The 18,400-nt window shown below is 47.6% G+C and overlaps 1 protein-coding gene across 3 annotated transcripts; it reads left to right on the top strand.

Annotated features, from left to right (window-relative positions):
* The first annotated feature begins 5,683 nt into the window (after positions 1–5,683).
* Positions 5,684–16,480, top strand: LOC119243759 (serpin B8-like). 3 transcript variants are annotated; one of them, XM_037509688.1, is made up of 7 exons: positions 5,684–5,772; positions 7,269–7,446; positions 8,739–8,876; positions 10,378–10,495; positions 12,040–12,182; positions 13,650–13,802; positions 15,865–16,480. In XM_037509688.1, the coding sequence occupies exons 2-7, from the start codon at positions 7,279–7,281 to the stop codon at positions 16,267–16,269; spliced, it is 1,125 nt and encodes a 374-aa protein (XP_037365585.1). In that variant the 5' UTR covers positions 5,684–5,772; positions 7,269–7,278; the 3' UTR covers positions 16,270–16,480. The 3 variants fall into 3 exon arrangements, with proteins under 3 accessions (XP_037365585.1, XP_037365584.1, XP_037365586.1); XM_037509687.2 differs by lacking the exon at positions 5,684–5,772 and adding an exon at positions 6,521–6,650; XM_037509689.2 differs by lacking the exons at positions 5,684–5,772; positions 7,269–7,446; positions 8,739–8,876; positions 10,378–10,495; positions 12,040–12,182 and adding an exon at positions 11,694–12,039.
* Positions 16,481–18,400: the final 1,920 nt, after the last annotated feature.

Genomic DNA, 18,400 nt, shown 5'->3' with positions numbered 1-18,400 from the left:
CACTCTCTGAGAGGCTGCCAGTGAGAAAATATTGCATGCTTTCTTTCGAACAATCAACGAGAAAGGGTAAAAGATACTAGAAACTTCACATTGGTAAGAGTCGGGGAAGTGTCTAGTTAGGTTTACTGAGCACCCAAAGTGTATTAGTAGATATTCTGGAGAAGGAAACTATATGCCTCAACCACAGCAGACCTGGGTCCCCTAGTCTCCTGGAGACATGTTGCTTACAAATCCTGGGGGAACTGGATTCAAAGTGGAAGTTAGTGCAAAGAAAAATCATTGCAAAATACCATGGAGTCATCTTGGAGGGGTATGTGTGGGTTTTTATAAATAGACTTTAAGTGGAGAACACTGCTGACGTTAAAAGTTTTCCTCCTTCAAAGCAAATGTATACCTCTCTTTTTAAAAGGATTATGGAACTTAATACATAGAAAATCATTGAGGTAAAATACAGACATTCTCACATACAGATTTTAATGTATCCAGTGGTGTCTGGTGGAGAAGACTATTTTCCTCCTTATTTCTATTATTCTGCACTGGTTGGTTTTGTTATAAATTATACTTGCACTGCTTTGGCAACATTGCTTGATAAACTATACTCTGGGCTGAGCTTGGTGGATGAAGAGATGTCTATTTGCAGAATGTAAAAAATAATCACATTTACACATATAAACGTACATGGGAAAACCCCACTTTTTTTTTATCCCATTGTGCTATCTCCCTTGGGGGCCCCCTCTTCTGCAGTCCTCTTGGTGGGTGGAATGTCTCCTTCCAGGTCCAAGGGATGGGAGGCAAATTGGCTCTCTGGCTCGCTGCTCCCAGGACACCAAGTAGAGTCAGCCTCCATCTCCCCTTCCACCACCATGTCCTGCCCACCTGGTCCTTCCAGGCCATGAGCAGAGCATTCTAGCATGTGGCTCAACTTCCTTTCCATCCGTCCCTCCACCATCACGCACGCATCCCAGCTATGTGTCTTCCTAGATGGCAATCCTAGCCCGAGCCCCAACCCATCCAGTCCTATACCCGCTCAATCCCCAGGACGGTTACTGTTTGACCCATGGCCACTCATCGACCTTGTCACCTCCCCAAACCCCAAACCTTGCCCTCCCCTGTTTTGGTATTGCCACTGTGAGTAATCGCCTCCCTGGTAATTTTCATGTCTCCTCTGGCCATTCCACGTGTCTTTTTTGGCTTCCCCCCTCGACTCATTCCTTATATATTGGCATTCTGTGGCTCCTTTGCCTTTTCACACTCCCAGGAAAATCTTACTATGCCCATGGCCCAGGATTTCAGCTGTGGGCATTTGCTCATGACTCCCAAATTACTGTCTGATGCCCAGAACTCTCTGTGGCCCTTCCGTGCAGCTGTAACCTTCCATGACAAAGCAAAAGCTTCAGAATTTGTTTCCTCTTCTCCCAGCCTTACATAGTGCCCCATCATCAGGGGTTTGTCCAAATCAATAATCCGGGTACAATACTCAGTTCCTTCCTTGTCCACCCTCCTAGTCTACCGGAGCCTTCCAAACACCTTTTATGTAATTATTAGTTATTCCTTTTCATTATTGCAAATTTATTAATATTCTTTGTCCATATTTCTATGGGAATTTCTTTTTATTATCAATGTTTTCTTTGAGCCCCTTAAGTGATATTTAAATTACTTTTTCATACATTTTCTTATTTTGTCATTTATCTTTTCATGGTTGGCATCTTTTGACATATGGACATCAAATGTTTTCAGTCAAAAGTATTGAATTTTGATGCCTATTTTCAGGTGCGTCACTGTGGGTATCGTAGAATCCCAGCCAGCCATGACTGGTAAAATCTTAAACGGTAAATATTTATAAAAGATATCAGACAAAGAGGTGCTGCTCCCCACTGAGCTCACCCACCACCGCCTTCTCTGCTGCTGTCCACTTTCTGAGTAATTTTGCCCTGAATTCCCCTCTGGCTCGCTTAACCTGGTAGCTGGCTCTTCCTTCAGCCCTGGACCCAGGCTGCTGCAAGGGAGTGTTTTCACGAGGACAAGCTTGAACATGACTGTGATTAGCACGTCTCCACTTGGGCCTTGCTTCCATTGGCTTAAGGCAGTCACATGACCAAGCTCCGGCCAGCCTGAGTGACCACACAAGGTATAAATGATGGAAATAGTGAGGGGCGACCCTGAGGCCACCGATCACTGTCATAGTTGTTCCCCTGACCCCCGGTGATTCATCCCTCCCACAGGCCAAGTACCCTGACCCCCCTGGGCCTATTAGGGGACCAGGCTCAAGCTGGAAGACTAGGAGTTTGTGCCATCCAGGCTTTTCAAGATGCAGTTGCTTCCTTGAGTGTAGAGATTTGTGAATTGAAGAGGAACACATAAATATACACCAAACAGGCAGGAAGAGCAGACCATGGAGATGCATTTTAAGACCAGCAAGGTGAATAGTTCACACTGTCCAAGCAAGTGCTGGGACCAGCCCTGTGTCCATGTTGGTTTTATAACATGAGTGGGGCTTCAGCTCAACGACATTGACTTTCCACGTTCCTGTGGAGCCCAGCTCCTCACTCCCACAAACCTGCAACCTCCCTCCCAACTTCCTCTCCTTTTTATCACTCACAAATAATGCCACGTGCTTGGAAGCTGCTGGTCCAGGCTCCTATATCAACTGCATTGTGATCTACTATATTATACATCAGATTGTACTGATATTGGCTCTTTTTAAAAAGAGATTTATTTTATTTATTTTTGCAAAGAAGAACTGGGGCATAGGACAGAGGTGAGAGGGGTGGTGAGAGGATTCACCAGAGACAGAGTGGGGAGCAGAACAGGCAGATCTACAGAAAATACCCTGCTGAGGGGAGCAGCAGGTGAGACAGGAGAGGTCCTGCTGTGCCATGTGGGTAGCTCCCTGGCTGGGGATTGAGCTGCTTCGGGGCTGTGGATAGCTTAAGAGTGCTGAGACTTAACCCCTTAAGCCACCAGGGAGGCTCTGATTGTGGCTTTTGAGATTAATACTCCACAGTATAATGTTTGAAGCTCTTCATAATTTGGATACAAAATTTATGCTCTTTGCATGCTCTTTGCTTTCCATTGGTGTTACCTCAGGGAACCCTTCCTGGGGAAGCACCACTGTCCCATTTGATGCTCTCCTCCCAGCCATCACAACGCTCCCTGCTGGGTGAATAGCATGGCAGGGGGAAAGAAGTCTTATCCCCTCTGTTCAATGGTATTCAAGGGCAGAGAATGCTTTCTCAGAAGCACCCAGCATGGATGTCATAGTGTTATAGAGCAACCCCGATATTAAACGGGTTCCTGGCTGTGGGTCCTCACCCGCGCGCTTTAAAGGGACTTATGAATACTCTACTACAGACACACGCAAAAGGGTTAATAAAAGGTTTATTTACAAGAGAAAAAGAAATAAGGAAAATGTACAACTCAGGGAGAAAATAGGGAAATAAAGTCTTTAATGCGTCCTACCCGATCCGACGACCTGGAAACCCCAAAGTCACTCTCAGAGCTAGACAGACGCCGCAAGCTGGCCGAGGGCCCCAAAATGGAGAGAGAGCCCCCAAAGCCCACGTGTCTGCCTTTTGTATCCACCTGGCTGCTTAACCCCACCCTCAGGTCCCAGCCACCTTCCCTTTGGTGGTGATGGGATTTGGAGTTCCCAGTGTCTTTGGCTTTGACCTGGGGTGGGGGTGGAGTCCACAAAGCCTGTATGGAATTTGCTTTGGGACTGCCTTTTCCCCCTAACAATAGTAAAGAAATACAAACCCAATGCAATATCCTCAGTCTTTTTTGGTGACAAAAATAACAGAGGCACCAAATTTTGTTTAAAAATAGATAAATAAAAGGTATGTGTAGGATGGACATGAAGCTTAGTTATTTTCATCTTTGAAAATGTTATTTACAGAAAAGATTTTAACTTTCTCTTGCCTAATCCATTTATTTTATTCTTTATCATTTGACTTGAGACTTTTGCACATTCACAAAGGTAGACAGAATAGATTAACTAAGTTTATTCTTGATCATTGAACGTTAATTTAATGTCCCCAGTAGGATGCACCTGCATCTTTAGTTTCTCAAAGAAACATGTTTTCTTCTTTGTTTTATTCTAAAATGAACCATTCCATTTTATTCTAGCAAAAGGTCTGTCCTTGAAATTTCTTTAAAGATTCCATGTTAGGATTTTATTGAGGTAAAGTTGGTATTTCATTTTATTTGTTTCAGGGGCTATAGGTTAAAATCTCTTCAAACATGTTTTTACACCCTTCCTGCCACTAATGTCCCAATAGTCCTCAGTGGTCACTTCTCCATGAGGACAGTAAAGGGGAAATCCTAAAGATACAAGTGTTTTGGATCAGACCTTTCCTTGTCCACTATCTGCTCGAGACCAAGAGAATGATTCCTGTTCTTTGTCCCATTCATCATCAGTCAAGACTGTGTCAGGGCTGAGGACCTTTCAAGAATGTGCAGAGTACGAGGTGTCTGAAAAGCCAGAGGTGGCCCTGAAACTCTTCAGAAGTGTTCTGTGACAGCCCTTTGACAATACTCTGTAACAATCAATGTAGTGTCCTAAGTATGGCCCGAAATCAACCCAGACTTGCTTATTATACTTACAACACCAGTTTCATTGTATGCATTTTTTTTTTTTCTTACAAAAAGCCCAAGGTTCCAACTGCGCTAACCCTTCCGGTGACAAGTGGCCATCACTAGTGACCCCTCGCAGATATTCTGGGAAAACAGCTGCTGCCATCAGGTACAAGTACATCCATTTTGAGAACATCTATTTGGATATTTTCCCGGCATCATCTGATTTTATTACTAAGAGGATGTAATCTTAAAATCTTGGGAAATGAAGGTTTGGTTGGTCTTCAAACTGTTCAGAGTATTGAAAATAATTATAAAACCTTTTGCACGAACAACTGATGTTTAGTGACTTTTGCATTTTACTGATTAGATTTCAACTACAGCTCTTTGCATGATTAGTGTGCAGATTGAAAATCAAGGTCAAGGTCAAGTCTGTATTACCAGTGATGAGTTTTTGAAACCCACCCAATTCCTGAGTAGCCATTCCTCATGGCAGCCTTTAATCCAAGATTAAAGGCTCTTAACCAGGTCTTCAAACAAACAACCCAGGTCCTCCTATTATTGTTTTGCAAAGAGCTACAGATTATTAAAACAAACAAATGCAATCACACGGTTCTCATTAATTCTAAAGTAATTTTCTGAGAACAAAAACGTTCATTTCTACTACTTCTCCCCTCTCCTGTGGAACTTCTCTTTGTTCACAGTGTTCCATACACCCCGGCTATTAGCACAGACATCCATGCAGGCTGGGGTATGTGTTTTCAAAAGTTGTTTTGCTGGGTTTCTGCCAAACTAGCTTGGAAACCACTGGCTTCCAGACTCTCTTCCCTCGGGTTCTGGTTTTAGTAAATCTGCATCATAAAGCTCCTTTCTGAAACCACTGGTGTTTGCAAACAACACCCAGGGCAAGGAGTGGGGGAACCCTGCGCCCCCGGATCCGGGCCCCCGAGGGTGAGGCCTTCCCGGCCAGGGCTAAGTGACCTCGCCCGCTAATCCTCGGGCTCTCGGGACCCGGCCGGGGAGCTCCGGCCCCCAGGGGTGCATCCCCGGAGGAGGAGCCGGGACGGCGGCGGCCTGGCGCAACCTCAGCTCTGAGTCACCTGCCGGAAGCCTTGCCCGAAATCCCAGAGACCAGACCGCATCCGCCGGCTGGAGCAGCAGCAGCAGCAGCAGCAGCACGAGCAAAGGTGCAAACTCCAGGTACTGAGCCCGGGAGGCGCTGCGGTCCTGGCGCACCCCCTTCTCCAGGCGCACCCCCTTCCCGGAGCCCGGGCTGAGCAGGGCGGCGGTGCAGGGAGCTGGGGCGCAGAGCCTTGGGGTCTCGGGGCATCGGCCTGGCCCTCGGCCCCACCCCGCGTCTGGCTCCGAAGTGGGGCTCTCCGGGCCGGCTGACCTCCGGGGCCCCCGCGGGGCGCAGACCACCCGGGGTGCCCCGGCTCCCCGGCCTGCGAGGGACGCCCCGGGACGTGCAGGCGCCGCTGCGCGCGATTGGCCTGCGCGGGGGAAGAGGCTGTGGCCAGCCGGGCGCGGAGGCCGGGCGAGGAGTGGAAACTTTGCGCAGCTGCGTGGGAGGAGCCCAGGGGTGCGCTGCAGGCGCCGCCCGCCTGGCGTTGCCAGGGAGCTCGGGCGAGTCCTGGGAGGTGCTGGGGCCGTGCGGCCTCCAGCCAAATCCAGATTCTCTGCCCGCTGCATCGCAATGCCTCCTCCCCCCACCCGGCTCTCCAGCCCCGCAGGCGCCGCCCTGCGCCCCGCAGCGCGCCCTCCCCGCGCCCCGATGGCCAGTCCTGTCTCCTCCGGGCCCGCAGGGCCTCAGCGCGTCCTGTCTTCCCTCCACCGCGCAGCCCCCGGTCATTCATGCTTTCCCTACATTCTCCCGAAAACTGGATGCTGATACCTTATATCCTTATATATATTTTTTACTGAAAATCCCATCTCTCCAGCCCGTGGTGTTTTGATAACACCGTTGACTTTGACACACGCCCCCCAAGTACTATCTTTTGCTATGTTGAAATTAATATTTTTTTTTTGTTGGCAAGATCCATGTCGGTTCATGGCCCAACCTGCCCCAAAGCTGTAAGGTATAGATGTGACTGGGACAGCGGGCAGGGTGGGCAGGCGCTGAGGCTTTCCTGGAGAGGAATGGGCTGCAGAGACTCCCGTTGTTAACTCTTATTTAACTGACTCCTTCGTCCTCAGTGCGGGGTTTTAGCCACAGGCGGCAGGTTTTTGCACAGCTGCTTCACAGCTGCAAGTCTAGCAGTTGGCTTTGCTCTGCCTGCTAGAGCAGGGAAGCCTCAGAACACTTCCCAGCGAGTTCTTGTGGTTCTGGAGCTCGGAAGTCTGACAGGTCGCCAGCTACGCTTTTCCTGGTGGCTCTAGGGGGCAGGTCATTTCCTTGCTCTTTGGGTTCCTTGCTCTGTGGACCCACATCATTCAGACCCCTACTTCCATCCTTCTGTCACTCTGACCCACCCGCCTCCCACTTATGGGGACACTGAATACAACACGCCCACCCAGAGAATCCAGGAGAATCTCCCCACATCGAGATCCCAAATTGATCACATCTGCAGAGACCCAGGGACATGAGGATAACACAGTCAGTTTGGGGGGATGAGACCCGCCAGCCGCACCCAGAGTCCTGCTAGCAGAGGTGAGACCGGCAAGTTCGGCTGATGTGCGTCTATGCTTTGACACAGGCCTTTTCTCATGGATGACCTCTGCGAAGCAAATGGCACTTTTGCCATCAAATTATTTAACATGTTGGGGGAAGAGAACCACTCAAGAAACATGTTCTTCTCCCCGCTGAGCATCTCCTCTGCCTTGGCCATGGTCTTCATGGGGGCCAAAGGCAACACTGCCACCCAGATGTCCCAGGTATGTGCCGCCACAGAGGAAGAACAAGGGTTGGCCTTTCTGTGCACCGCCCGGAGCGGCTCTTTACCTGCCTCACACAGCAACTGAAAGTCCCATGGCTGGTAGTGGTGGTTGGGAGGTGGGATGGGGCAGGGAGCATGCAGCTTTGTCCAGAGGACAGACATGGGCAGGAAGGTGAATTGTGAGGACAGACTCCCTTAGTGCTCATGGGAGCCAGCAAGTCATATAAAGAAAGCATCAGTGGGTTGTAGCAAAACTGCATTTTTGCTGGAGAGGAAACTCTAAATTCCACCCCACCAAAGGCAAAGCATTTCAATTTTATTACCTTCGAAACATTTGCTAGCATCGTCTTTCCAATGGCAATGCGGCTGTAGAAGCAAACTGCCTTCAGTGGGTCTGTGCTGGTGCATGATGATGCTCGCTCGGGAACAGAATATGACACAGATGTGGGCTCGTCTCCTGGGGTGACTTAAAGGCAACATATAATCTGATTGATCAGAAATGGGTGACATGTGAGCCGAGTTACAAATGAACTAGCAGCTAAGAGTCTAGGAAACCAGCCCTTAGCCTCCTCCTGCCTTGTTTCCTCGACTGTCTGGTGAATATCCCGGACGGCTGCCCTCTGCGGCCACCTTGCCTCTAAGGCCGGGGAGCGGGGACCGTCTCTGCAAGTGCGTCCAGGGTGTCAGTGGAACTCCCTGCGGTTGTCCTTCTAGTCTCAGAGGAGTGAAGCTTTGCGCTGGGGGTGACGGCGGATGCAGGAACAACCTGAGTTCCCATTCTGCCTTGACAAAAATCACTGGCCTGCAGAACTGTGAAGTTGCTGATGAAACATTTTTTATGTTTATTTCTGCTCCTTTTTGTCACGGTAGATTGCTTCCGAAGGCCTGTTTGTTTTGTTCTGCCTCCTCCCTGAGTTATCACAACTAGCTGCCTGCCTGGGGGATCACCAGGATGGCTGAGTGGATAAACTTTCTAGGGGAGAATGGCCAGGCCCTTTGGCTGGCGGGGACAGAGTGCTTCTCTTATCTGCGGGGTGCTGCTGACATCTAGTGGACAGAGGCTAGAGTGGCCGCAAGGTGCCCTGCAATGCACAGGGTGGTCCCCACATCAAAGCATCGGCCCGGTATGTCAGCAGCGCCCAGGCTGAGAAACCCTGCGAAAGGCAGTCAAACCAGATTCTTTTATGCTGTGGTCCTCGGTGATTTTCAGCACAGAGGTTGGTTTGGAGCTTGCTCCTTGGTGGAGTGAAATGGCAATGATCGAATCACTGTCCTTGTCTCTGCTCACAGGCCCTTTGCTTGGATAAAGGCGGAGATGTTCACCGGGGCTTTCAGTCTCTTCTCGCAGAAGTTAACAAAGCTGACGCTCAATGTGTGCTCACGACCGCCAACAGACTCTTTGGAGAAAAGACCTGTGATTTCCTTCCTGTAAGTAGTTCTCACACTGGGGACAAATTGAAAATCAGAGAGCCGTGGCAAACGCGTGACTTTAAATTGTATGATTGCTTCTGAATTATGTCCTTTGCTTTCTTGCTCTTGATACATCCCTCCCGGATGTCAGTGTCCCCTAGGCCACCCTCTGCTCCCCGCCATCTCAGCGACTGCAGCGACTCCCCGGGGGTGCAAGGCTCCTCCCTGTCCCCTCTCTGGGAGTTGAGCTGCCCCTAGCCTGGCTGAAGACTCTCCTGCATCTTCTACATCCTTATTTAATGGGTTCCCAACTGCTTTCCAAGCCCAGCCAGCTCCTTTGTTTCATCTCATCCATCCACACTACTGACAGAATAGTCTTTCTAAAATTAAAAACTGTTCATAAAAGGGAGGTTTGAAGTCTGAGGAGTGTGGCATGCAGTTCCAACGCTCCCTAGTCCAGCAAAGGGCGTGGTCCTGGAAATCAGGCCCAACGACTGTGACTGTGGCCATGCAGTGACCTCAGAGCACCCCGCCATTCTCTGGACTGGAAGTTCCAAGGGTTCTCTGGAAGCCTCCTGTACACCCTGTCCTGATTGCTCTGCCCCCCCACCCCACATGTGGGCTGCACCCCATGGAGGGTGGCTGCAGTGGGCTGAAGTACCGGTGGAGCTGATTCTGCATTCTTCCGCTGGCTCGGTCTTTCAGGAGAGACTCGGGGTCTCCTGGTTAATCAGTGTTCCTTCTGAATAGCCACCTGATCTTTGAACACTGAAACTGGGGAATATCGGGGCACAGGAACCACCCTCCACCTTTCTTGGTTCCTTTGCTCCTTCTTTCTACATCTTCTGTAGAGGCTAAAATATTTGCAAACACGAGATGAGAACAAGGCCCTGGTTGCCAGGCATAGTCTCTCAAAACTGAATATTTGTGAGTGAGTTATTCTTGGGTTTTAACATATTGCGGGGAAGGCCCTTCGTGACTTGACCCAGCTTACCTTTCAAGACTCATCTGCTGTCACTGTGTTTTCTCTAATCCCTTACACACACACACACACTATGATCTCGGTCTATCACTTTCCACTCCTACAGGGCCTGTAAGATTTCTGGATAATCTGGTTCCACCATGGGCTCTCTCAATTATTCAACAAGTATGTTCTAGACGCCGTAGTTGGTACCGATGATGCAGAAGTGAGTACAGAGAGTCAGCCTGCTGGTGAGCAGGACAGGGGGTCAAACAGGAGGTGGAAGGAAGTGTGTCGGCTGGGATTTTTGTGGGCTGCTGTGGGTCTGGTACCCCTGCCAGGGTCTCTAACATGTGTGACCCTCCGGTGCACCCGCATTGCTCAGCGGCCTGTGAGCCCGCAGTCTGCATCACGACTTCACCCTGGGCTGCAGCACAGGCCAGTTACGTGGACAAGTCTACAGGACAGGATGTCCTGTGCGAGCGTTTGTGCTAGAAAAACGTTAAGAACAAGAGGTTTTCACGCTGTGGGGCCAAACCCCGTCTGTCGCCCATGCAGGCTTTCAAGGACTCCTGCCTGGAGTTCTACCATGCGGAGCTCGAGGAGCTGCCCTTTGCTGAGGACGCCGAGGGCTGCAGGAAACGCATCAACGACTGGGTGGCCCAGAAGACAGAGGGTGAGAGCTGAGGGCTTCGGGCACTTGAGGACGGGAGGAAGGGCAGACGGGGCTGGCCGGGCGGTGACCTCCTCGCTGCCGCCTCTGGGACTGGATTCTGCAGAGGCTGGTGTGTTTGCTGGGGTTTCAGGTCAACTATGAAGTTCTGTTATTCTTCTTGGGTTTACTGGATCATGAGGTCCTGATTGCTAAAAATACTTGAACCTAGTGTAAGACTCTCAGAAGCCTCCCCTCTGGGCCATGCTGGAGAATTCCTGAAAGATGCTTCCTCTTGGGAGACCTGTTTACGCCGCCTGGGAGGGCCTGGTGGGGGAGGGTGGGGTTTTGCTCGGTTGCACATCAGCCGTGACAGAGTTTCTGGTCCCTCCTGGTGCCAATGTGAGTAGCTCTGGTTTCACCGCCTCCTCCTGCCTCCCCAGCCGGGCTGTGCTGTGTGGCTTTCAGAGAGGCAGCTTTTCTTGAATTTGTTCCTGATGCCAGAGGTACCGCCGTGTACCCTGTCCAGATCACATTCCTCTCACTAGAAATATTTCTCCCAGTTCTTGACTAGAAGGCAGAGAAAACATGCTTGTGGGCACCCTAAATACCTAGTGTATAATTTAGAGGCTTCCAGAATGTAGGGGCGTTACAGCCCCTTTCTCCACGCTCCAACCTGGCAGTCAGGATCCATCCATCAGTCTGGGGGCGCCCTCTGTGCCTCAGGGAGCAGCCATGGCCTGGGTCTTTGTGCTGAAGCCACAGAACAGGGATGCCCCAGGGGCTTAGCCTCTTGCAACAGCACAGGTCACCTGGGGAATTCAGATGCTTTTCCACACTCACCTCCCTGTACCCACCCCCTCCCCCCACAGCTGTGTACACGTCCTTCCATCAGCTGACCACCTGCCATTCCTCAGAATTATCCCCTTGTCCCCACCGTCACTGCACAGTTCAACTTGGGCCTCCTTCCCACACGCCTTTGCCCCACTCCCTCCCTCCAGGAAGCCTCCCCCGCTCACAGGGCTGCTGCCCATCCTCTGGAAGCCTCTCCTCACCTAAGTGAGGGCTGAGAGTTGGCGTGGAGCAATAGTTCCTGATCAGGATCGACCTCCTGGTGACACTGGCAATGACTGAAGATGATCTCAGTTGTCACAAACAGGGGCGTGTACTGGCCACACATCCCAGGTTGCGCAGGACAGTCCCACAGGGAATTATCTAATTACAGTGCAAGAGGGGAATCAGGGCTCTTGGGTGATCATCTTAGCTCAGTCACTTGCTGCCTACGTGATCTTGGCACAAAGTCAGGTGGATGTTTTGAATCTGAAATTCTCCATTTTTAGTTAGGGCAAAATGATAGTTGTCCTGCCAGTTTCGAATGGTTATCGAAGGACGAACAATGCATCGTGTGCAAGGACCTGACCCTAAGCACCACCACCCTCACCTGGTGCCAGAGGGACCGGGCTCTGGCTGCTCTCAAAGAAGCCAAGGATTTACATGCTGAGGAGGTTTTGATGCAAGAATATTATTCACCGCCAAGTAGCCATAAACTTTTCTCGTATTCTTTACAGGTAAGATTTCAGAGATCCTGGGTGCTGGGACTGTCGACCCCCTGACTAAGCTGGTGCTCGTGAATGCTATTTATTTCAAAGGAAAATGGAACCAGCCATTCGACAGAAAGCACACCAGGGGAATGCCCTTTAAAACCAGCCAGGTAGGGGAATATTTTTCAGATACACTTCTTCCTGAAAGTAACACGCTGGAAAATGGAAAACATAAATAAATTACTTCATGCTGTCTTGATCCTTAATCTATTCGTGAATGTGTTCTGTGCCCGCTGTACAGCTTCTCTGGGAGAAGGGACGGGAGATGCTGAAAAAGTTTTTATGTTGCTGCTTTTGTTTTGCATCCTTGGTCAAATTGATCTTCTATCTGGTTATATTATCTGGATTGAAAGACAATTTCTTCTAAGCCTTGGTGTTGTGTTTGTTTGTATCGTCACTCTTTATTTATTTACATGCTTTTTTTTGGTAATGTCAGTGACAACTGTGTCTATTTATTGCTTTAGAATCCGTGGCTATATAATTCTGAACACAAGACCAAAGTTGTTAGTAGATGTTATAGCTAACTTTATTTTTTCATTTTTGGATCTTTTAAAAAATAAAATTGCCACTGTATATTTTAGGTGTGCAAAATGATTTGATATACTTAGCTAAATTATTACTTTTATTACTACAGTCAAATTAATTTATGTACCTTCTCTTCACGTGGTCACCATCTTTTGTATTGTGAAAGCACCTGAAATCTACTCCGTTAGCAAATTTCCAGTGTCATTAAATATAGTCATAGATATCTGTTCCTAAAAGCCTGACATTAAAGACACTTTTTTTCATTTCCTTTTCATATGATAATGGCTGGGGGTCAGTAGACATTAACTCAGAATTTGACTTCCATCCACTTCATAACAGCATACATATTGCACAATGATTCAGAAGTCTCGAATATATTTGGTGTAAGCTTTAAAGATGGCAGAGCTGCACATGTGGCTGTTTCCCTTTCAAAGAAAAACAGTTACTTTTCAGAATAAAAGTGGAAGTTCTTCCAGCCTGTACTTCTTTTTCAGAAGAATTGGGGTATAGGCCAGAGGTGAGGGGGGTGGTGAGAGGATTCACCAGAGACAGAGTGGGGAGCAGAACAGACAGACCAACTGAAATACACTGCTGAGGGGAGCAGTAGGCGAGCTCCGCCATGTGGGTCAGCTCCCTAGCAGAGGATCCAACTCAGGCCACAGCAGTGATATTGTGGTAGTGCTGAGACTTAACCCCTCAGCCACCCGGGAGGCCCTGGAGAAATAATTTTAACTCTAAGGTCCCTGGTATACTTCTCTATTCATCTTCTCAAAAGAGAAGAACACAACTTTTCGCAAACATCACGTTGAGAGCTTTCTGGCTGTCCCTGTTGGTCAGTTTATTCTCTTATCTAGCAAATACTTGATTTGCTAGGACAGTAGCAGGTTGTGCTCAATACTAATATGTAATAAAGATTTTATAACTATCAGTATAAATGCACAGAAATAGTAATTCTCTTGTAGGCGCCTAGGGGTACTAGAATTTGACATATCTCATTGTCAGTAAATGTGCTCGTGCTTTCATAATCTGATATTAATACCGCATTTTTCTAGGAGCAAAAGACAGTGCAGATGATGTTCAAGCAAGCGCAGTTTAACCTGGGGTACGTGGACGAGGTGCACGCTCAGGTCCTGGAGCTGCCCTACGCGGGGGAGGAGCTGAGCATGGTCATCCTGCTCCCCGATGACGACACTGGTCTCCATGAGGTGAGTCCCTGGCCGGGGGCCCGAGTGTGGCTGAGCAGCGGGAGTGCACTCATCATGCAGTGATTAGATAACGCTGTCAGGTATTCGAGAAATCAGCTTTATTTGCAAATAGACTGGCAAGGAGGTAAGAGATCAACTTAAATCTTCCTCTCCGATAAAGACAGGAAATGAGGGTACAAAGGTTTACAAATGTTCTCAGGCTTGAGAACATTTTATTTTATTGACTGAGTATTGAGTTAGGGGCAAAGAAATGAGAACCTGGCTGAAGTTCATTGGCAAGGCACAGGGTGCTTGATGCATGAAATCTGAAGGGGCTACTCCTCGGGTAGTGGAGTTTGGAATTCTGTCCGCGGCCCCTGCCCGTGGCAGCCCCATCCTCACTTGCATTCTCAGTCTCCAGATGGTCCTTTGCTTCTTCTGGCTTCGGCTGAGTCATCAGGCTCTGCTTTCTGTAAATACAAGCCTCAGAGAGAAAGGCCTAGAATATGGGTTTGTTTTGTTTTGTGCTCTTAGAGTTTGAAATAATTTAACCATTTAGGCTCAGATTCAGGAGTATCTGTGCATGCAGCCTGAGCTACTTTCTTTACGTTCCCCCGACAGAGGGTATTGGAGGAGCTCCAGTTTAGGGTGGTCGCAGGAGTGCTGACAGTGACCCTTGCGTGTTTAAGCCAGCAAGTGTATTCATTGCCATCGAGTGTATACCTAGGAGTGGAATTACTAAGAGGACAGATTTTGGTGAAGTTAAGAGTTCCAAAACTGTAAGAATAGTATTCTTCATTTTGAAAGGAGCTGCTGATCGAGGGTCCAATAATTATTGAACAAAAGTGCTGAAGAAAGAGAGGGATGGATCTGATAGTGTTTCTCAAACACTAGTGTGCATAGGAGTGTCCTGGGGGTCTTGTTAAAGGCAGATTTTAATTTGAGGGCTATTGTTCATTTCTAACAAGATCCCAGTAGTCAGGTGTTCTTGGTCACGGACCACACATTGAGGAGCAAAAATCTAAAGTACAGGTGAGGACCTTACCTTAGAAGGAGAGAAACCTCTTCTCAGGACAGAAGATTCCCGAATGGAGAAAGCATATTCGTAAAAAGGAAGGTGCAGGGTCAGTGGTATGCTGGTGTCCTGCGCTCCGTGGGTACAGGTAACATTTGCTGATTTCCTGGTATAAATACTGAATTTATTTCATGAAGGGTTTTACAGTTGACTGGTCAGAGATACAAGCCAGCGGCAGCCCAGCAGGGAATAGGATGCTGAGGGTGGGCCAGCCTGATTTCCCTGGTTTCTATGGAACCAGGAAGTTATTGGCATGAGTTGAGGATGAGACCTGTGATGGCCACTTAAGAAGAATATTAGGAGCGTCTAGGAATAGAGCTAAAGTCCAAACAACTGTTAAGGGAGCGCCAGACTCACCTGGGCTCCAGGTGGTAAAGGGAGAGATGCAGGGGAAGGCCCGCTCCATCCTCTCCTTCCTGTGGATAAATAGAATGAGTGATGGGTCTTCGAGGCTTTGGCGCTCACGAACTCCAGGGCAGACAGAGGGCGAAGGGATGCCAGCAGCAGCACCCTGTTGAATTCCCCTTTGACTCTCCCCGTCTCAGAAGTCACATCTCCCTTCCTGTTCAGATGCTCCTCACACCCACCACGTACCTGTCAGTCCTGAGTCACTCTGTTTATCTCTGTCAAATAATCCCCAACTCACAGGAAGGCGTGTCACATACAACCAATTGGTTGAGAATTTTCTAACCTAAAAAACATTTGAAATGTACTTGGCACAGATGGTTTAAATGAAACTTTCTTATTGTCTCTTCTCAAACGCCTTATTGTCTGAGGTGCTTTCTGGTCATATTGTTCTAGAGTCCATAAGATGGGGGTGGGGAAAAGATGAGAATTTGAGGTGAGATCATGTGTGGTTACTAGAGGAATGATCTCTGTGGGCGAAATGGGCCGGGACCAGCACTCACCATCTCGTTGCCTGTCATGGGTGGGGGGCACAGTGTGGGGGCGGGTGGGCACCGAGCCGCTGTCCTCTAGATGTTGAGCTCTGACCCGGCATTATTCCAGGTGGAAAAAGCACTTACCTATGAGAAGCTGAGCGACTGGACAGATCCAGAGAAGATGACCAAGGATAAGGTTCAAGTTTTCCTTCCTCGACTAAAGCTGGAAGAGAGTTATGACCTGGAGTCTGTTCTTCGGAGTTTAGGAATGACGGATGCTTTTGAGGAAGTCAGGGCAGACTTTTCTGGAATGTCGACTAAGAAGAACGTGCCGGTGTCCAAGGTTGCACACAAGTGCTTTGTCGAGGTGAATGAGGAGGGCACTGAGGCGGCCGCCACCACGGCCGTGGTCAGGAACACTCGGTGCTGCAAAATGGAACCCAGATTCTGCGCGGACCACCCCTTCCTTTTCTTCATCAAGCACCACAAAACCAACAACATTTTGTTCTGTGGCAGGTTCTCATCTCCGTGAAGAGCTCAGGGCTGTCCACACGTCCCTTTCCCTCCCGTCTGCCCCCCTTGCCTTAACTCAGATTCCAGGGGGCCCAGTTGGTTATAGGGGCTGATGGCCAAAATAAAGTGTCTGCCCTTGGGGTGTTTGTGAGCATTTTACTAATTATTCCACAGCCATGGGGAACCAGGGAGGCTTCAGATGCGTGAGGTTTGGGGTGCAGAGGGCGAGGCTTGTTCTGGGGTGTTCCTGGAGCTCCTCTGTCTCTCAGGTCCTGTCCTCACCCACCTGTCAGATGACCAACTCTCCCCAGAGTCTGTGCCCCTTGTTTGTGGGTGTCTTCAGGAGGGTGTCAGGGACTGGTGAGTCCTTCCAGTCTTCCATGCCGTGATGATCTCGAAGCTCTGCCACCCCCACTGCAGAGCTCAGGGTAGATGCCAGAGCAAACCCTGCAGCTGCCCAGGCCTCAGGCACAGCTAAGATAATGTGTCTCTGGCCACGTCAGTGTCACAGACAGCCCCTGTGTCCCTTATCTCACAAGAGACCGTCAGATCCTCTTGCCGTGGACCCCAGATGCAAATTCAGGCCTCAGCAATGAGCTTCAGGACTGAACTTGCCTGTGGGCTTGTGTTTTATGACCTTTGTTATATTGATTTGGGTTCTTTCTATTCCCCTGTTGTTCAAAATTTTTATCATAAATGGGGGCTATATTTCATCAAATGCTTTCTCCACATGATATTAATATCATAGCATTTTATCATTTTGTTTGTGGAGAATATCAACATGATTAATAACAACGATATGAATGCATGATTGCATTCTATTCTGTTGCCTTTTTAAAAAAAATTTAATTTTGCCATTCTAAATTATTTGCTATAAAAAGCTTTAGGCTAGGATGATATATAGTTGAAAAATTAAAAAAAAAAAAGAAAATTTAAGTCACCCACAATCCCACTATCTGATAATCACTACTGTTAACCACGATATATATGCTCCCTTTATATATAAATATTAGTTTATAAACATTTTAACACAATCATATATTTTGTAGCTTATTTCTATCCTCACTATAAACGTTCAGAAAATTATTTTTATGTCATTGATTTGATGTATGAAATTGCATGACCATCTGTAGCTTCTACAATCAAATTTTTTGGATGATTTGAGTAATTAAAATTATTTTTGTACTATATAGTTATGAGTATACTAAATATAAATCTAAATATTTTTTAAAAGACAGTCTTAAAAATGATACTGTCAAAACAAAAGTTGGACACATTTTGAGACCCCTGCAAATTGGTCTCCACAAACTTGACTTCTAGCCATTCCCAGCACCAAAAATTTGCCTGACTTTTTTCTTATGAATTGGACTGAAAAGTGGTTATTCCTCACTCTGTTTTTGGTTCACAGTTCATAGATACAAGAACTGTTCCTATTACAGCAATATTCATATAATTCATACTCATACATTATTCTATTGTATGGATAGCCCACATTTTATCATTTTCTCTTTCGATGCACATAAATGTACATCTGAAGATGGCGCCCAAGATTTTGTCTATTACAAATGAAGTTTTTATTAACATTCTTATCCTTATTCATGTCTTTGCATGGGCACATGTTGTTATTTCTTTGGGGTAGATATATGAAGTAGAATGGCTGGGTAATATGGAAGGTGAACTTTTAACTTTTTAAGAAGCTACCAAATTGTCCAACATGATTGCACATTAACATTCCCAATAAAGCATATAAGAGTTACAGTTACTCTACATCCCCATCAACATTTGGTAAGTCAATGCTCTTATTTTAGGTGTGTAGTGGTATTTCATTGTGGTTTTAACTTGCTTAATTTCCCATGGACTAATTATGTTAATCATTTTTTCTGTGTGTGTGTTTGTCATCTTGCAAGTTTTGTCTTTTTCCTGACCCTTTGTTACCTTTCTCTATATTCCACTTACAGTGAAATCATCTGATATTTCTTTTTCCTTCTGACTTACTTTGCTTAACAAAATCCCTTCCAGTTCCATCCATGTTGCTGCAAATGGCATGGCATGATATCTTCACTGCTTGCTTTATTGTTTTTCATTTCTTTTGAGAAATTTTGTGTTACGGATACCAAATCCTTTATTAGCTAAGTGTTTCATAAACATTT

Source organism: Talpa occidentalis, unplaced genomic scaffold, assembly GCF_014898055.3.
Source record: "Talpa occidentalis isolate TD23 unplaced genomic scaffold, MPIMG_talOcc4v2.1 talOcc4.13, whole genome shotgun sequence".
In the NCBI taxonomy this organism is placed as follows: domain Eukaryota; kingdom Metazoa; phylum Chordata; class Mammalia; order Eulipotyphla; family Talpidae; genus Talpa; species Talpa occidentalis.
This window is presented reverse-complemented; position numbering and strand designations above follow the sequence as displayed.

Bases quoted from the DNA above. Each gene is read 5' to 3' on its own strand.
- LOC119243759 (XM_037509687.2), top strand. From the start codon at position 6,613: ATGTCGGTTCATGGCCCAACCTGCCCCAAAGCTGTAAG. The intron at 10,496-12,039 runs GTGAGAGCTGAG...TATTCTTTACAG, and splicing joins GGTGGCCCAGAAGACAGAGG to GTAAGATTTCAGAGATCCTG. The intron at 12,183-13,649 runs GTAGGGGAATAT...GCATTTTTCTAG, and splicing joins TGCCCTTTAAAACCAGCCAG to GAGCAAAAGACAGTGCAGAT.